The 15,669-nt window shown below is 60.1% G+C and overlaps 6 protein-coding genes across 6 annotated transcripts; 2 read left to right on the top strand and 4 right to left on the bottom strand.

The window, feature by feature from the left end:
- Nucleotides 1-482: 482 nt before the first annotated feature.
- Nucleotides 483-2,080, bottom strand: SLS55_006674 (uncharacterized protein; the record flags this gene model as incomplete). Its single annotated transcript, XM_066778103.1, has 5 exons — nucleotides 483-783; nucleotides 835-1,144; nucleotides 1,216-1,831; nucleotides 1,885-1,988; nucleotides 2,047-2,080. 5 exons carry the CDS (start codon nucleotides 2,078-2,080, stop codon nucleotides 483-485), a joined length of 1,365 nt encoding a protein of 454 aa, XP_066632198.1.
- A 739-nt stretch (nucleotides 2,081-2,819) lies between these two features.
- On the top strand, nucleotides 2,820-4,742 carry SLS55_006673 (uncharacterized protein; the record flags this gene model as incomplete). The annotated part of the gene is made up of 2 exons (XM_066778102.1): nucleotides 2,820-4,484; nucleotides 4,542-4,742. The coding sequence occupies 2 exons, from the start codon at nucleotides 2,820-2,822 to the stop codon at nucleotides 4,740-4,742; spliced, it is 1,866 nt and encodes a 621-aa protein (XP_066632197.1).
- Nucleotides 4,743-5,087: 345 nt separating this feature from the next.
- Nucleotides 5,088-6,316, bottom strand: SLS55_006672 (uncharacterized protein; the record flags this gene model as incomplete). Its single annotated transcript, XM_066778101.1, has 2 exons — nucleotides 5,088-6,291; nucleotides 6,312-6,316. 2 exons carry the CDS (start codon nucleotides 6,314-6,316, stop codon nucleotides 5,088-5,090), a joined length of 1,209 nt encoding a protein of 402 aa, XP_066632196.1.
- A 1,046-nt stretch (nucleotides 6,317-7,362) lies between these two features.
- Nucleotides 7,363-8,634, top strand: SLS55_006671 (uncharacterized protein; the record flags this gene model as incomplete). The annotated part of the gene is made up of 4 exons (XM_066778100.1): nucleotides 7,363-7,518; nucleotides 7,752-8,035; nucleotides 8,119-8,447; nucleotides 8,603-8,634. The coding sequence occupies 4 exons, from the start codon at nucleotides 7,363-7,365 to the stop codon at nucleotides 8,632-8,634; spliced, it is 801 nt and encodes a 266-aa protein (XP_066632195.1).
- A 1,229-nt stretch (nucleotides 8,635-9,863) lies between these two features.
- On the bottom strand, nucleotides 9,864-11,264 carry SLS55_006670 (uncharacterized protein; the record flags this gene model as incomplete). The annotated part of the gene is made up of 1 exon (XM_066778099.1): nucleotides 9,864-11,264. The coding sequence occupies one exon, from the start codon at nucleotides 11,262-11,264 to the stop codon at nucleotides 9,864-9,866; it is 1,401 nt and encodes a 466-aa protein (XP_066632194.1).
- Nucleotides 11,265-14,549: 3,285 nt separating this feature from the next.
- ERD2 (endoplasmic reticulum retention protein) lies at nucleotides 14,550-15,448 on the bottom strand (the record flags this gene model as incomplete). The annotated part of the gene is made up of 3 exons (XM_066778098.1): nucleotides 14,550-15,083; nucleotides 15,247-15,305; nucleotides 15,427-15,448. 3 exons carry the CDS (start codon nucleotides 15,446-15,448, stop codon nucleotides 14,550-14,552), a joined length of 615 nt encoding a protein of 204 aa, XP_066632193.1.
- Between the last annotated feature and the right edge of the window lie 221 nt (nucleotides 15,449-15,669).

Genomic DNA, 15,669 nt, shown 5'->3' with positions numbered 1-15,669 from the left:
AGCGAGCTGCGAGCTATGATGATAGAAAACGCGCCAAGCTATTCCATGCTGACTGGCCGAGGTCGAGCCGCGCCAGTCGCAGAGGAGATTTACCCGACGCGGAGCATCCGCGCCCAACTGGCTGCCGATTGCTCGCTGCGCTTTGCGCCCGTGGGAGACCTGCTCCTCACCCCGACCTCTGACATGAGCTCCCTTCCGAGCCAGCCCAGGTGAGGGCCACGCCGAGCCTCGCCCTGCTCATTCCATCAGTTTCGTGGCTCTGCTCGCTCCGCCGCAGCTCGCTCGCCCGGATGGGCAGCAATCGGCGCGCCCGCATGCAATCACGCATCATAACCTCTGAGTGTCCAATCTCGCCTCCCGCTCCCCATTTCGGGCGCACGACAGATGAGATCTTCCAATTAGACCGTCGGAGCCCGCGGCGCGCTTACCGCCTGGCCCGTTGCTATGTATGCTAGTCTAGCCTCCCAATACCTGCCTGTGCGCTATGCGAACTGCACCACCTGCGAGTTGATGCTTCCCAGCAGCTTCGTCCTTCCCCTATCGGCGCCGATGACCTCCTCGACAAACCTCAGACATGAGACCCGGGTCCGCGCTGTCGGATCGTATCCTGAATTGTACAGCCCGGGTGCTCGCAGCCGCCTGATCTTAGACCCGTCTTTCAGCGAATAAAGCTGCACGTACCCGTTGTCCTGCGAGGCAGCGACAAGTCCGGATTGTTGATGAACATCGAACCCAGATGCCTCTGTATAGGCATTCTCGTAGTCTTTGAACCGGAAAACAGGCCTTTGATGCGTCAGTCCTAATGTCTTATGGAGCAAATCCAAAGTGATGTACCTGGTGCTTTTGTGGTCCTTTATCATGCGCAGGTCGTACAAACACAGCGTGCTTTTCAGACCAGCAACGACCAGTTGCGACTCATGCTCTCCGCGCTTGATGCCGATTGCTGAAGATAGGTGCTTTAACCTTGTCTTGTAGCCCTCGCTTCTGCTGTCGTAGAGAACGATATCTCCAGACCGGAAGCCGACCGAGAGAGAGTGAGGTGTCAGCCACTCCATGGACAGAGCAGCGTCGGGTCGATTCTTAGACCCTTTCTCAAAAGCGGACGTGCCACTCCAGCCTGACGATCCTTCTTGTAAACGAATAACTTCACTGCTGTCAGCTCCGGCAACCATCATGCTTCACTCTGGTGTATGAACAGAAGGGCCATGTACTTACCACAGCCCAAAGTGCCTACAGCTATGATTTCTGGGCCAGACGGGAAGGGATTAGGGGCGCTCGTGAAGATCGTAGTATGATCATAGGGCGTCAAGGTGATGGTGGAGTCCATGTACATGCGATCCAAGACCGATTCCGGCTGTCGAAGGGACGATATCTGAATTTCTGCAGCAGAGCCCGAGCCTCGTGTAGTGACGACGACTCGGCGGTGCGGCGTGATATGTACGGAACTGATTGTGGAGGTCATGACTTGGAAGTCTCGTTGATGCCATTTCGGCACGATCCGCCTGGAACTGAGGTTCGGATCAACGAAGGTGCTCAGCAGCATATTGTGCTGATCCTCGACTCCGGTGATCAGTGTTCTTGTGTCTGCATCGTAGTCGAAACACCGCACGGCAATATTGCGAGAAGTTTCAGCAGCCCACTGCACCCTTGGGTCCACAAAGGTGCTCGCTTCGAAGCCACTTGCCAAGGCTTTTGCATGAGCACTTGGATCGGCTCTCAGGCCGTAAGCTTCGAGCTTGAGGTTCCATGCGCCTGCATGTGGCAAGACAATGGAGCGTTTGACGGTCTGCGTCCGAACTCGAGCCTCGTGCTCCTCTTCACGTTTCCGTTTCTGCGTTCTGTTAGGATGCTGATCTGGAAATGTATGCAATAGAAATCACCTACATTGGTTTCGGCTTGCTCGCGTTTCACCGCATCTGTAGAATATTTGGCGCCAGTGGGAAGCTTGTGGCCAGGTTGAATCTTGAAGTATCGCTTTCGCTCGCGATCTGAAGTCCTGTTATGATCAATACAAAGACAAGAGGCGTGGAAATGGCCGAGTCTAACCGTAGTAGAACCCCGGAAGGTCAGGAGGATCCATGTTGCGTCTACTGGTCTCGAAGGAGAATGAAACTGCTCTGGGGTGAAGTGAGGTGGTGGAGGAAGAACACTACTGTGAGCGCGAGCGGATCAGCGCACGAGTGCAACCATCTCCCGCAATCCCCACAGCAAGAAGGAGCGAAGTTGGAGATGGAAGGTCCGGTCTCGGTGATGGCGCGGATCAAAGCCAATCGCAGTTCTGCCGCAACCCGGCTCGCTCACCGCCTTGCTCATGACGACATCAGATAACGGCCGGAAAACATTGCCGAATTTTTCGGGCAGCTTCCATAACGCGGAGTGCTGTCTTTCTAGATAAGTTGAGCGGTCGTAGAGATCAAGAGGCTCCTTTCGACTCAACAATAAACTAACATGGCCTTAGTCCATCAAATCAGCCCTATGGAGTGGTATTATGTTCGCAACAGCTGCGGGCCGATGCACTTCCCCGCGCTGAGAAATCCCCCAGCCGGGATTAGTGGCCGCGGCAATAGGTAGCTTCGACTCGCCGCCTCGAACGTGTTGATGACGCAGCGTATGGCAAACACCAATGGCGAATTTGTATCCTTTCATCCCTCCATGTCGGCTGAACCGTATCTACTGCACGCATCCGCCTTGAAACACGCTCCGACAGCTCGACCCTCCACAAGCCCCCCGCACCTTCGCCACCAGGCCTTCCTACGCCGTATATGCTCTCCCGCGCGCTCCGCGCCCGCCCCCAAGCAGCACGCCCGCGACTCGCGCAGATGGCGAACCACATAAGCAACGGCGCCAACAGCGCATCGAGCAATTCGCAAACCTTCAAAAGCCTCCGCGACCTCCCCAAGTCGAACGTCTTCACCTCCAACCTCCCTTCCGACCCGGCCTTCGAGACGCCCAAAGACTCGCACAATGCGCCGCGCGAGACCCTCGGGCCGCGCATGGTCAAAGGCGCGCTATACACATACGTGCGGCCGGAGCCGACGCTGGCGCCGGAGCTGCTCGCTGTCAGCGACGCGGCGATGCGGGACCTAGCGCTGGCGCCGGATGCGGAGAAGGAGGAAGAGTTCGCCCACGTCCTCGCCGGCAACGAGATCATATCGTGGGACGAGAACACGTCCGAAGGCATCTACCCGTGGGCGCAGTGCTACGGCGGCTTCCAGTTCGGGCAGTGGGCCGGCCAGCTGGGCGACGGCCGCGCCATCTCGTTGTTCGAGACGACGAATCCCGGCACCGGCGTGCGGTACGAGCTGCAGCTCAAGGGCGCAGGCAAGACGCCCTACTCGCGGTTCGCCGATGGCAAGGCCGTGCTGCGTTCGAGTATCCGCGAGTTCGTCGTCTCCGAGTACCTCAATGCCCTGAAGATCCCGACCACCCGCGCCCTGTCTCTCGTCCTCTGCCCTCGGGCGAAGGTTCTCCGCGAGCGCATGGAACCCGGCGCCATCGTCGCCCGCTTCGCCCAAAGCTGGATCCGGCTGGGTACCTTTGACCTGCTCCGCGCCCGCAACGACCGGAAGCTCCTGCGTCAGCTGGCCGAGTACACCGCGGAGCACGTCTACGGCGGCTGGCAGAACCTCCCGGCCAAGCTCCAGAACCCGTCCGAAGACCGAACCACCGTAACGCGGGACGTAGCCAAAGACGCCATCGAGGGCGAAGGCAAGGACGCCGAGAACCGCTTCGTCCGCCTCTACCGCGAGATCGCCCGGCGCAACGCCCTGACCGTAGCGGCATGGCAAGCATACGGCTTCATGAACGGCGTCCTCAACACGGACAACACGTCCATCCTCGGCCTCAGCATGGACTACGGGCCCTTCGCCTTCATGGACAACTTCGACCCCAGCTACACGCCCAACCACGACGACCACATGCTGCGCTACAGCTACCGCAACCAGCCCACCATCGTGTGGTGGAACCTCGTCCGCCTGGGCGAAGCCCTCGGCGAGCTGCTCGGCGCCGGCGCGCGCTGCGACGAGCCCGAGTTCGTCGAGCAGGGCGTGCGCGAGCACTGGGCGCCCGAGCTCGTCGAGCGCGCCGAGCGCGCCATCGACCAGGCCGGCGACGAGTACAAGGCCGTCTTCCTCGCCGAGTACAAGCGGCTGATGACGGCCCGCCTCGGGCTGCGCACGCAGGCGCCCAACGACTTCGACGACCTCTTCTCCGAGTGGCTCGACCTCATGGAGGCCCACGAGCTCGACTTCAACCAGTGCTTCCGCCGCCTCGCCGACGTGCGCGCCGCCGACCTCGACACGGGCGAGCAGCGCGAGCGTGTTGCTTCTCGCTTCTTCCACGACGACGGCGTCGCCGGCGGCGAGGACGCGGCCCGCCACCGCCTCGCCAAGTGGCTGGAGAGCTGGCAGAAGCGCGTGCTTGAGGACTGGGGCGAGGGCGAGGACGAGGAACGCAGCGCCGCCATGAAGAGCGTGAATCCAAAGGTAAGTCCGCGACTCCGCTTCCCCCACCGCAGATTGTCCTGTCTAACGTGACTGCAGTTCGTTCCCAAGGGCTGGGTTCTCGACGAGCTCATCGACCGCGTCGAGCACAAGAAGGAGCGTGACGTCCTGAAGACGGTCATGAACATGTCTCTGAACCCCTTCGAGGAGAAGTGGGGGTTGGACGAGAAGGATGAGGAGCGGTTCTGTGCGGATCCGCCCAAGTATAACAGGGCGATGCAGTGTAGCTGCAGCTCGTAGGCTTTGAGTAGCTTCTTCATGTATGTATGTACCATGTTCGAGGTGGGTGACGTGAGCTTGGTGCAGTCGAAAGAGATTTGACAGGAGGGAAGTTACGGAGAGGTAGCTCGCGGAGATACCCAGTAATAGGTAATAGGCATTATTTGAGAGTTTACTCTGTGCAGCCCATAATGAGTGATTCAGTAACTCTGCCAAGATGACCGGGAGCATGATACGTTTCTTCATTAGCGATTCGTTTGATGTGAAAATTTTTCAGTTCATTCGCGTGCTTTTCTTTGTTCTGTGCAGTATTTACATGATTGTGGTGATATCCAAGGAATTCTCTTTCACGGGGAGTTTCTTTTTTCAAGCATTGATACCATCATCGACGACGAGTTTGTCCCGCTCGTCATCCTCAGCATCATCCTCCACAAACTCCCAACACAAAAACTTCCAATTCAACTCCGTCGGCCGCCAGAACAAGCCGTGGCCCACGCCCCGCTCATCCGCCGTCATGCCGCCCGAGCCGGGCATGCGGCGCGCGAAAACGACCCTGTTGAAGCGCGAGTGCAAGATGGCCATCGAACACATGACGCACGGCTCGTGCGTGAGGTAAATCTCCAGATCGACGCAAAGATAGCCGTTCGGCGAGAGGTTGTCGTCGCGCTCGAACAGCGCCCGCTCGACGTCGGTACGCGGCTGGACCGCAAAGACCGACTCGACGGGATCGCAGCAGGCGCGTGAAGGCTTCTCTCTGCCCTCACCCTCAGCCTCCTCAGACCCCTTCTCGCCCGCGGCCGCGGCCGCCTCCTCCATCCTCACCCGCTTCATCGCCACCATCCCAATCGCCCTCATCACCGCATGCGCCATGACATTCCCCGGCCCGGCCATCCCCCCACACCCCTCCGCTCCCCCGTCACCAGCCATCCCACACCCCCTCCCATCCCCCGCCACCGCCACAGCCCTCCCCTCCTGCACAGCCCGTCCATTCCCATCCAGCCGCCTCTCCACCACCGCCGCGCCCACCGGCACGTCCGTCATCGCCACCGCCTCGGCGACGGCCGCCCGCGCGGCCCGCTCCGCCAGCGCCAGCCAGGCCCCGGCGCGCGGCGCCACCTCGGCGGCGGCGCGCGCGACCAGCGACGGGTGCGGGCCGAACGGGTTGGTGTGCTTGTAGGCGATGGGCCAGTAGGTCGCGGTCCAGGCGGCGGCGAGTGGGGCGGACGTGGGGGCGAGGGCGGGGACGGGGAGGGTGTGGATGGTGAGGGGGAAGGAGGTCGGGGTTGGTGTTGGTGCGGGTTCGTCGGCGGTGGGTTCGGAGGTGGTGGTGGTGGTGGTGGTGGTGTCGGGCTTGAAGGGCGGGTGGGCGGATAGCAGGGCGGAGAGGTCGGAGGCGGCGATTTGCGTCGTGGGGCAGACGAGGAGGAAGCGCGTCTCGCCGAAGGAGGGAGGGGCGGCTGCGCGGGTGGGCGAGACGAGGGCGAGGGCCGGTGCGGGCAGGAAGGACGGCTTGATTACGCGGCGGAGGTGTTGGATGTCGATGGAGGAGGCGGTGTCGGCGGGCAGGGCGCTGCGGAGGATGCTGAGGACGGCATTGGCGGAGCGGGCGGGGAGCTCGACGACGTGGACGTCGACTGCTTGTTGTTAGCGGTGGAGGTTCGTGAGGTTGCGATTTGTAGAATGACGTACTCAGCTCGTTGCTCGCGCGGATTTCACCTTTCGTCTTCAGCGGCACAAGGTGACCTTTGAGAGGGGTGATGCCGAGGTCCTCCACGACCTGGTCGTGAGGGTGACCGCCGGCGCTTTGGTTTGTGCTCATGACATATTGCTGGAAGGGAAAGGAGAGTGCGGGCAAGGTTGGTGGGGTCGTGGTGTGTCTTTCAGCCCTACAGCAAAAATTCGGCCGGGCTGTCTCCGATTTGGTGGCCGCGATCTGCGTCGGTGGAGACGCGACTCGCGCGACTGCACCGCGACCACCGCTCCAGCCTCACCACAGTCATCAAGTGGTCCGCCATGCACCACTGGAGCAAATCTTGAGCTTGCAATCTGTTGACGCATCGATTTCAGGGGACAGTACGTTACGGCAGCAAACCGGCTGCAAACACCAACAGCTGGTATGCACCTTCAACTCATTTGACCACTTCGTCTCCAATTGTTCGATTTTAGCACTCTTGTTCCTGTCTACAGATACTACCAAATGTTTGCCCTTGCGTACCCTTGAATTGGCGGAGAATGCCTTCAGGTGTCCGACCGGCATTTCCACCTCTCAATTGCCGAAAGAATGGCACTGCATGTCTCCTCCCTTACCGCAGCCGCACTTTCCCAGTAACAGTAAATGATTTGCAACGAGTCAGTCGCCTCCCCGGCCGGTCTAGCTCTTTGGCGGGGTAAAAGACCTGGGGAAGCACCAGCGCAGCCGACGACCCCTGTCCTCGACCTGTCACTGTGGGGTAGCTTCCGTATTCCATTGGAGCTTGTCATCCCTTATAAATCGTTCAAGCCCCCGACAGCTAGCCTCTCGGCACCCCATGTACATGATATAAAGCTGGTCTGCGTTCTATCCATCTGGAAAGTATCATTTCGATTCCCCTTATCTCATTCGCGCGAACCACCCGGGCCGGAAACCCCATATCCACCCCTCATGGAAACGATAGATAAGGCCGAGGCCGTGCACATCGAGTCTCTGAACAAGCAGACAGACAACTCGCCCACTCGCCCTGAAGCACATGTGAAGACTATCCAAGAGGAGGCCGCTGAAGACGCGTCGCCTCTTGACCTGGGATGGAGGACCTGGCTGGTGGTGTTTCTCTCATCGTTCACGTGAGGATGACCTGAACGATACCGTGAGCATCCATTGACAACCATCAGCATCATGGCCCAAGTGTACACCACTGTAGCAGCCGCCTCTGTGGTCGCCTTCATAGCCATGGATTTTGAAGACTCCTCCCTATCTGGTTGGATAATCCAGGTAGTTTTCGGCCCTTGCTTCCCAGATGTAAGTGATATAGAATGCTAACCAACCACTGCCAGGGCCCCCTACTTATGCAAGCGGCTCTGTCTCCGATTGTTGGCCGCCTGTCCGATATCTTGGACCGCAAATACCTCGCTTCGATTCCACCACTCATAGCCTTCGTCGGGTCTGTGGTCTGCGCAAAGGCTACATCAATGAACATGTTGATCGGTGGTAGTATTCTGGTTGGAGTTACACTGTCGACCATCGCCATTGTGCAGTCGATTCCTTCCGAGATTCTTCCCTTGAAGTACCGTGCGGTAGCAAACGGAATTGCCTTCTTGGGAGGCGCGTCTGCAGGAATGTAAGTATCCATTATGACACCACTCTACACAGGAACGCCTGAACTACTATCCGAGCTGCTCTAACTTGCACAAAACCAACCAGAATCGGCCAGCTCAGCGCAGGAGCGTACAGCAACATGAGCGCCAGCGGCTGGCGCTACATCTTCTGGACCCAAGGCGCCTTCCACCTGACGTCCGCCCTCGGCTTCCTCCTCTTCTACTGGCCGCCGCGGCACTCCGACTTCCCCCGCATGAAGCTGACCGAGTACATCTGGGCCTGCGACCCCATCGGCTCCGTCCTCTTCATCGGCAGCTCCACCACCATCCTCCTCGCGCTCGACTGGGCCGCGGGCACCTACCCATGGTCCGACGCCCACGTCGTCGGGCCCCTCGTCATCGGCTGCGTCCTCCTCATCACCTTCTGCCTCTACGGTGCGCCTCCCCCTCCCTCCCCCCCATCCACCCCCACCACCCCAACTGACCCACCCACCCCCCCAAACAGAAACCCTCTCCCGCCCCGACGGCCTCTGCGCCCACGCCCTCTTCCGCCCGGGCCCGAACTTCGCCCTCGCCCTCACCGCCTTCAGCATCGAAGGCTACCTCTTCTACTCCGCCGTAACGTCCCTCACGCCCCAACTGATCCTGCACCTGGGCTGGGCGCCCACCGCGTCCCCCTGGACCATCGCCACCCGCCACCAACTCTACTACCTCCTCCCCGTCTTCCTCTTCAGCATCCCCGTGACCTGGTACGCCACGCGTTACCGCGACGTCCGCTCGCCCCTCGTCCTCGCCTTCGCCGCCTTCCTCGCGTTGGCGGCCGCGTACGCGAGGGTGGAGCCGGGGTGGAGGGAGGTGCAGAAAGGCTTGAATGTCGTGTGTGCGGTGGGCCAGGCGGCGCCGTTGACGCTGCTGGTTGCCGTGGTGCAGTGGGCTGCGCCGCATCGGTACCTTTCGACGGCTACCGGGTTGGCGTTTTCGGCGAGGGCGGTGGGGGGCGCGGTGGGGTCGGCGGTGTTGGATGCGGTGGTCGCGGGGAGGGTGGGGGCGGAGTATGATGGGGCGGTTGCGGGGAGGGCGAGGGAGGTGGGGTTGGATGAGGGGGTGGTGAGGAGGGTGGTGGAGGCGATGGCGGAGGGGGAGGGCGCGGTGAGTGTGGAGGCGTTGAGGGAGGTGCTGGGTGAGGCGGTGAGTGTGGAGGCGTTGGAGAAAGTCGTCGCGGAGGGCAGGTGGGTGTGGGCGAGGGCGTATCGCGTTGCGTGGGCGAGCACGGTGCCGTTTGTCGTCGTGGCGTTGGTGTGTGTGGCGTGTTTGAGGGGCGTGGGGGAGTTGATGACGGAGAGGGTGGAGGCGACGGTGGAGAGGGAGCCGAGGGGGGATGAGGAGGAGAAGGTGGGGAGGGAGTGAGTGAGGGGAGGGTGGAAGGGTGAGGCTGGGCGCCAGATCGGGTTCAACACCACATGAACAGGCATCACTGCAGAGCATCAGTAGTCACGTTGCACGGGATCAGAATGTTGTAGAGAGTGTGACCCAACCTTACTTGCTCCGCCAACCGTTAGGTTGTTCATGCGCCAGCCGGTAACGGCGGCGGAGCACAGGGCGGTCCTAAATTACTAGCTAAACAAATTTCCCACACTTGAACGCCGGACGCAAACCCATATCCAAAGCAAAACCAAGCCGCCAACAGTGATTCCAAACCCATGGGTATCTCAAGTGCGGAGGGTATCCTCATCCGCTGGGGTATCATTCGCGTCGCTCGAAAACAAAAACAAGGGGTATATCAAACAAAATCAACAAGAAGAGAAACAAACACGAAAAAGCCTCCTCATCTGCGCTTCCAACCACAACACCTTACTCCTGACAATAGCTGTCGAAGTCGAAAAACTCAGTCGCGTTCCCCAAGTCCGTAGCCTCCTGCTGCGGCTGCTCCGACTCCTGCTGCTGCTGCTCCGGCTCCTCTCCGCCGAGAAGGGCGGATGCCTCATCAGCAAATGCCTGGAAGAGGAAAGGGTCGAAGGAGGCGGGGTCCTCTTCCGCGGGCTGATCCAGGTACATTGCGTCCTGGGGAGTGGTGGTGGTGGTGGTGGTGGTGGTGTCGGGGAAGGCGAGAGAGAAGGCGAAGTCCTCCTCAGGCTGGCCCAGGTACAGTCCGTCCTGGGGAATGGTGGTGGCGGCGGCGGTGTTGTTGTTGTTGTTGTTGATGATGTTGTTGTTGTTGTTGTTGGTGGTGGTGGTGGTGTCGGCCAGGGCGAGGTCGAGGGCGAGGCCGAAGTCCTCCTCCTCAGGCTGGCCCAAGTAGGGCGCCACCTCCTGCTGCCACTCCTGCCACTGCTGCTCCTCCTGCTCCGGCTGCTGCTCCTGCTGCACCTCTGGCTGCATGCCAAACTGGTGCAGCATGCCGGCTTGGAGGGTGGCCATGGCCTCCTCAGCGGAGACCGTGGCGGTGGCGAAGTCAAGCTCCGGGCTCAGCAGGGCCGGGTCGATGGTGCCGGGGGCCCAGTGAGCGGCGGGAGGAGCGGCGGGAGGAGCGAGGGCCTGGGGGGAGGAGGAGGAGAAGGAGGAGAAGGGGCTGGGGCCCGAGGAGAATTGGTGGGGGAGGGAGGAGGAGGAGGGGGAGGAGAAGGAGAGACCAGCGGCGGGGGCGGGAGCGGGAGCGGGAGCAGGAGTGCCGTCAAGGGCAGGGGCAGGGGCAGGGGTGGTGGTGGTGGTGGTGGAGGGGGCGCCGGCAGACTTGGACTTGCCGCAGCTGCACCCAGCGCAGCCCTTCAAAAACTGGATGATGGCCTCCTTCGGCGGGGCCTTCACAAACGCGTGGCCGGCGGGCGCCTCGTCGGGGTTGAGGCCATGCACCGGGTCGCGGGCCCAGCGATACGTCGAGTCGCGGCCCCGGTGGTTGCCGGCCGCGTCGACGTGGGCGGCGAGGATGCGGGCGCCCCAGTCCTCCAAGGCGAAGATCTGCATGGCCGGGCGAGCCTTCTTCGTCTTCTGCACCCTCGTGTCGCCCTTGCCCTTGACGGTGACGGCGCAGTCGTTCTTGCGCGTGGCCTTGAAGAAGGCGCCGTTGTTGGCGAACTCGAGGTGGATGCTCGCCCAGTGCTTCTCCATGGAGCCGGCGTAGCTGCCGGCCTGCCAGCGCTGAAGCGTTGCACGCGACGGGACGTGCTTGTGCTTGTTGGGGCCACCATGCTGTTGGAAGATGGTGGTGAAGCGAGCGTTGGCCTGAGCCGGAGTCTCAGTGCTAGATGGAGCCATTGTTGATGGCGGTTGAAAGAGAGGGGAGAGAGAGAAGTGTTTGGGATGTTGATTGGAGAAGTTGGAAAGTCGAGATATCGAAATGTCGATAAGTCGAGTCGATGTGTGTTTGCTGGAAAAAATGGGAAGTGGGAGATCTCTTCTCTTAAGAGAAGAGAACTCTGAGCCACCACGGCAATGGCGCCTGCCCTGCACGGGCTTGCTCTACCAGTGTTACTCTGAGCCAGCACGGCAATGGCGATATACCCAGCATGAGCTCACTTTACCAGTGTTACTCTTGTAGCCAGCCCAATGTAGAAAGACCACTGGTCGAGGAGGTACCTTTGGATGGGCTCCAGACTGGCACAAGTGCACCAGGAAGGAAGATGACGAATGAATTCACGCAACTGCATCTTATAGCCACGTAAAAGCTCCGATGCCTGTTGGATATGGCGGCATAGCTCGTTCAGAAAACCCTGAACAGCAGCATCACATCCCCGCACCGCCGGTAGATGAACCCACTGTCGACATTCATGGAGGCCGCTATAGCTACTAAGAGGCAAGAGAGCCTCTCATCTGGGGATTCATCTTGGGCTACCACGGATTCGATGGAGAGCAGGCAACATCTCGCCACACATGAGTTGGACCGGTACTAGGTTTGGAGCAACGTATTGTTTTCACAGCTTCAATCCAGGAACCTGGCTCATGGACCCAGCCCATCTGACTTGCAGGTGGCAATGCACAAGTGTGCGGCCTCCACGGCAGCAAATGGTCAAATTCGCTGCGATTGCGGAGGGGAAAGTCGGATAGGCAGGCATGCAACTGCTTGAGCGGCTGCATCGTAGGCTCACTGGACCCAATTCGCTGCAGAGATGATTCCCCGTTGTGGAGCGGGTGGATTGAGGCGTGCCGCTGGCTAGGTAGGTGCGGCTTAGGTCCCGTCGGTGCGTATAGAGGGCTCGTCCGTGCGGCGTGCCGTTGTTCGGAGATAGGTAATTTGACGCAGCGAGTGCGGCGTGCCGCTGTTCGACGCAGCGTATCAAGCAGCGGTAGAGTGACGAGGTCTTAGGTGATGAATCAATCGTAATCACCTTGGCAGAATATTCGAGCAGCGGCGGCGAGGGGTCGGGCGAGTGCGGCTCCCCGGTCACTAAGCACCACATCAATGCCCGTCGTGATTGCCGCCTAAGGGGACCATGACGAATGGCCAAGCTGGCCGAATGCACTCGTGACTCCTGAATGTGACAGTGAAGTGCAGTTGCAGTCCTGATACTACAACGGCGTCTGCCTCCCTCACCTGACCGTCTGGAGCCGGCAGGCACGCATCGCCAGTTCGGCAGAGCTCTGCAGCTACAACGACGACCACCGTGTCCGGCATGAGATGAAGCGTCCAGCGTCCGGGCAGCGGAAAGATCCAAGAGGCCGCGAGCGTCGAGATGGCAACATGGACGAGAAGGCGCCGCCGCCGTACGAGGCAGGAGACGATCCCGCGTGGAGCTCCCCGAGCCACCACGACAAATTAACAGCCAAGATGGAAGCACCTCGCCATAGCAGACGGACACCGCGCCGCCATGCATCGACAAAACCGGCACCGCGACGAAAAGGCCAAATCGAAGCAGCAGCACGTACGAGCAAAAACCCCGGGAAGGTGCGAACGCGACACCACCAACCACCACCACCCTCACCACCACCACCATCACAAAAACACTTCTCCCTCACGCCGCCCCAGCGCGCCCCACCTCAAACCTCCCTCCCGCCCCGCCCAGCCCAAGCGCAGCAGAAAAACCCCCACCGTCGCGAGCGGCCGCATCGCAAGCCTTACGCGTCGAAAAACGCTGTCGGCCAACACCAGAAGCGTGCGTCGACGTCTGCATAAACTTTTCCCGGGGAGGGGGGAACGCCACATCCCTGTCAGGACACGGTGGCATGCGGGCGCGTTCCTGACGCCAAACCCCACACAGACTCCCTCAGAGGAGAACAACAAAAATTCTGGCGCGTGCGGGGTAGGCACACCACACCACACCAACACCGCGTGCTGTCCGGTTGTGTCAAAGGGGAAAGCTACCTAATCTGGCGCGGGAGGGGCGGGGCGGGGCGGAGAGCGGGGCGGGGAAAGGTGCGATGGGGACGGATGTTCGGACGGGTCGTTGGCAGCACAGCAGTATGTAGTTGATCGGGTTTCGCCTGTCGGGGTTTCCGTCGAGAGATGATGGCGGATGGGAGGGAGGACGGACGGTCGACCTGTTGATCTCTCGTCGTTGTCCTTCCCGCCCTTCACGCTGATTGGTCGGATGGGGGGTAGATGGTCGCTGAGGCGGATGTTCCCGAGCTCTCCTTCGCGGTCTTGCGTTTCAACCTGTTCTCCGTCTCTGTTCGCAAGTTCTAGGGGACACGTCATCTCAGGTCGTCTCGCATGTTGTTCTTTTTCGTGTGGCCAGCTTCTTCTGTCGGCGTTGTTCATTTCGTCTTTTGCGCAACGAAGGCCCCCAAGGCTGCTCCGCTTTGAGCGGCCAAAACTGCGTGCCTTGGGGGTAAGAGATTAAATAGGTCAAAGTTCTGATAAATGCAAGCTTTTGCATTTCTCTATGTGTTTACTTCCAGCCAGGTCCTGGTTGCTCCCATTCTATCTTTGCCTCCAGCTCCGTCAATATAGGAATGCCATCAATCGCCACCAAGTGCCCGGCCCAAAGACATGCAAGGTGCTTGAGCAACAAAAACGCATGCGGGGCGTGAGTTTCTTCTTCTTAAGTTTTGTTTCCATTGCCATGCTCAAAAAGGTAAAAGTACAAAACTGGCCAAATGGCGAAAAAAAATGCGGTCCATGTCCCTACGGTGCCCGCGCAGTATTTTCGCACAGGCGGCAAACCGCGCCCCGTAAACTCGTAGCACAGACGGGACAAGCTCCCAACAGAGAGAGCTGGAAACCCGTCGTCTCAGAACACAAAAACGGTCTTGAAGAAGCGGCAAGGTAGCAGCGCGCGCTGAGAGGGGGAATCATGGCGAAGTCAAGACTCAGTCTCATCTCTCTCTCTCCTTACTTCCCGGAAATGTGCAACTTCCATCGTACAAATTTCCCAACCGTTGTCCGTCTTTTTCTTTTTCCCCCCTTCGAGCCTTTTCTGCATTCCAACATGCAGCTTTTTGCTCGCTCCTCTCCTCTCCTCTGGCGCAGATGAAATTTTGGAAGAGAAAAAGGGCAGTTTACACGGGAAGGTTGAACTTCTTTCCCTGAAGAACCCTGCACACAGATACGTCAGCAACGACAACTCTCCCTCAACAGGTACTCCGCCGGCCAGGCTATTTCACTCACTTGGTGTAGTAGATCCAGAAGAAGTCCGAGTACAGGATGGTCTGGATGATGCCGGCGAGCTGGGCGATGGGGTCGTAGTAGCCCTCGGCGAACCAGCGGTACAGCCAGTTGGGGATGTACAGGGCGCGGTAGGCGCCGAGCGCGAAGAGGTAGTGCGTCGTGATGGTCTCGGCCTCGCCCGTACGCTGCAGCATGAAGAGCTGCGGCAGGATGGCGACCGACTCGAGCCAGATGGAAAAGGCCCACAGGATCTCAGTCGGAGTGTACTTGTAGGGGAACAGGATGGCCAGGGCGGCGCTGGCGCCGAGCAGGTACTGGACCTTGAACGTGTCGAGGTTGGGGTCGTGCGTGGGGCGGAAGTCGTTGAGCATGAGGTAGACGGTGTAGGCCGACGACGAGATGAAGATGATCTTGAAGATGGTGTTGTACAGCGCCGACGGGTCGTAGAAGGTCCACAGCAGGTCCATGTAGCGCGTCACGTACACCATCAGGTACAGGAATTGCGACTTGAACGAGATGCCGTTTGCGCTCTGGACGTGTTCAATGCCTTGGTCAGCTCTTTTGTTCTCTGCCCCTCCGCTCTATTCTCCGCGCTCTCTCTCTCCCGAGTGTCGCGCGCGCGCATTCGGCCTGGAGGACTCGAGCTTCGGGTGGACGGGGCGGGCGCGGCGCATGGGTGAGGTGGGTACGCACGTTGGTCGTCTTCATCTTGTGAAGCAGAATCAGGATGGATATCAGGTGGGACAAGTCCCCTGCGCGACACCATGGCCGTCAGCATTTGCGTTCTTCCCTTTGCTACTCTCCTGCTCTGCCCGGACGGAGGTTTGTTGAGCTTGGGAGGGCGGGGGGCGCCGCGGCGGTGTTTGCACGTACCCAGCAACCGGAAGATGTTCATCTTGGGCAACACCGGCAGCTTCGCTGGAACAGGAGAGAAATGGGGGTATGGAGTGGATTCGCGGTTTCGGCGGAGGTGTACGAGCTGCTCCGCGGGCGAGCGATGGGAGCTTCAATCTGGACACGTTGGAGCGTGACTAAGCGATGAAACGCGCGACTCTTCCTGCCGCCGCGCGGACGGGCGCGAGGAATCCTGGCACACAACCACCATCCCTGCCCAAC

The sequence above is a fragment of the Diplodia seriata genome, assembly GCF_021436955.1.
Source record: "Diplodia seriata strain FDS-637 chromosome Unknown scaffold_6, whole genome shotgun sequence".
Classification (NCBI taxonomy): Eukaryota; Fungi; Ascomycota; class Dothideomycetes; order Botryosphaeriales; family Botryosphaeriaceae; genus Diplodia; species Diplodia seriata.
The sequence above is the reverse complement of the archived record's forward strand: the minus strand, read 5'-3'. Positions and strand labels throughout refer to the sequence as shown.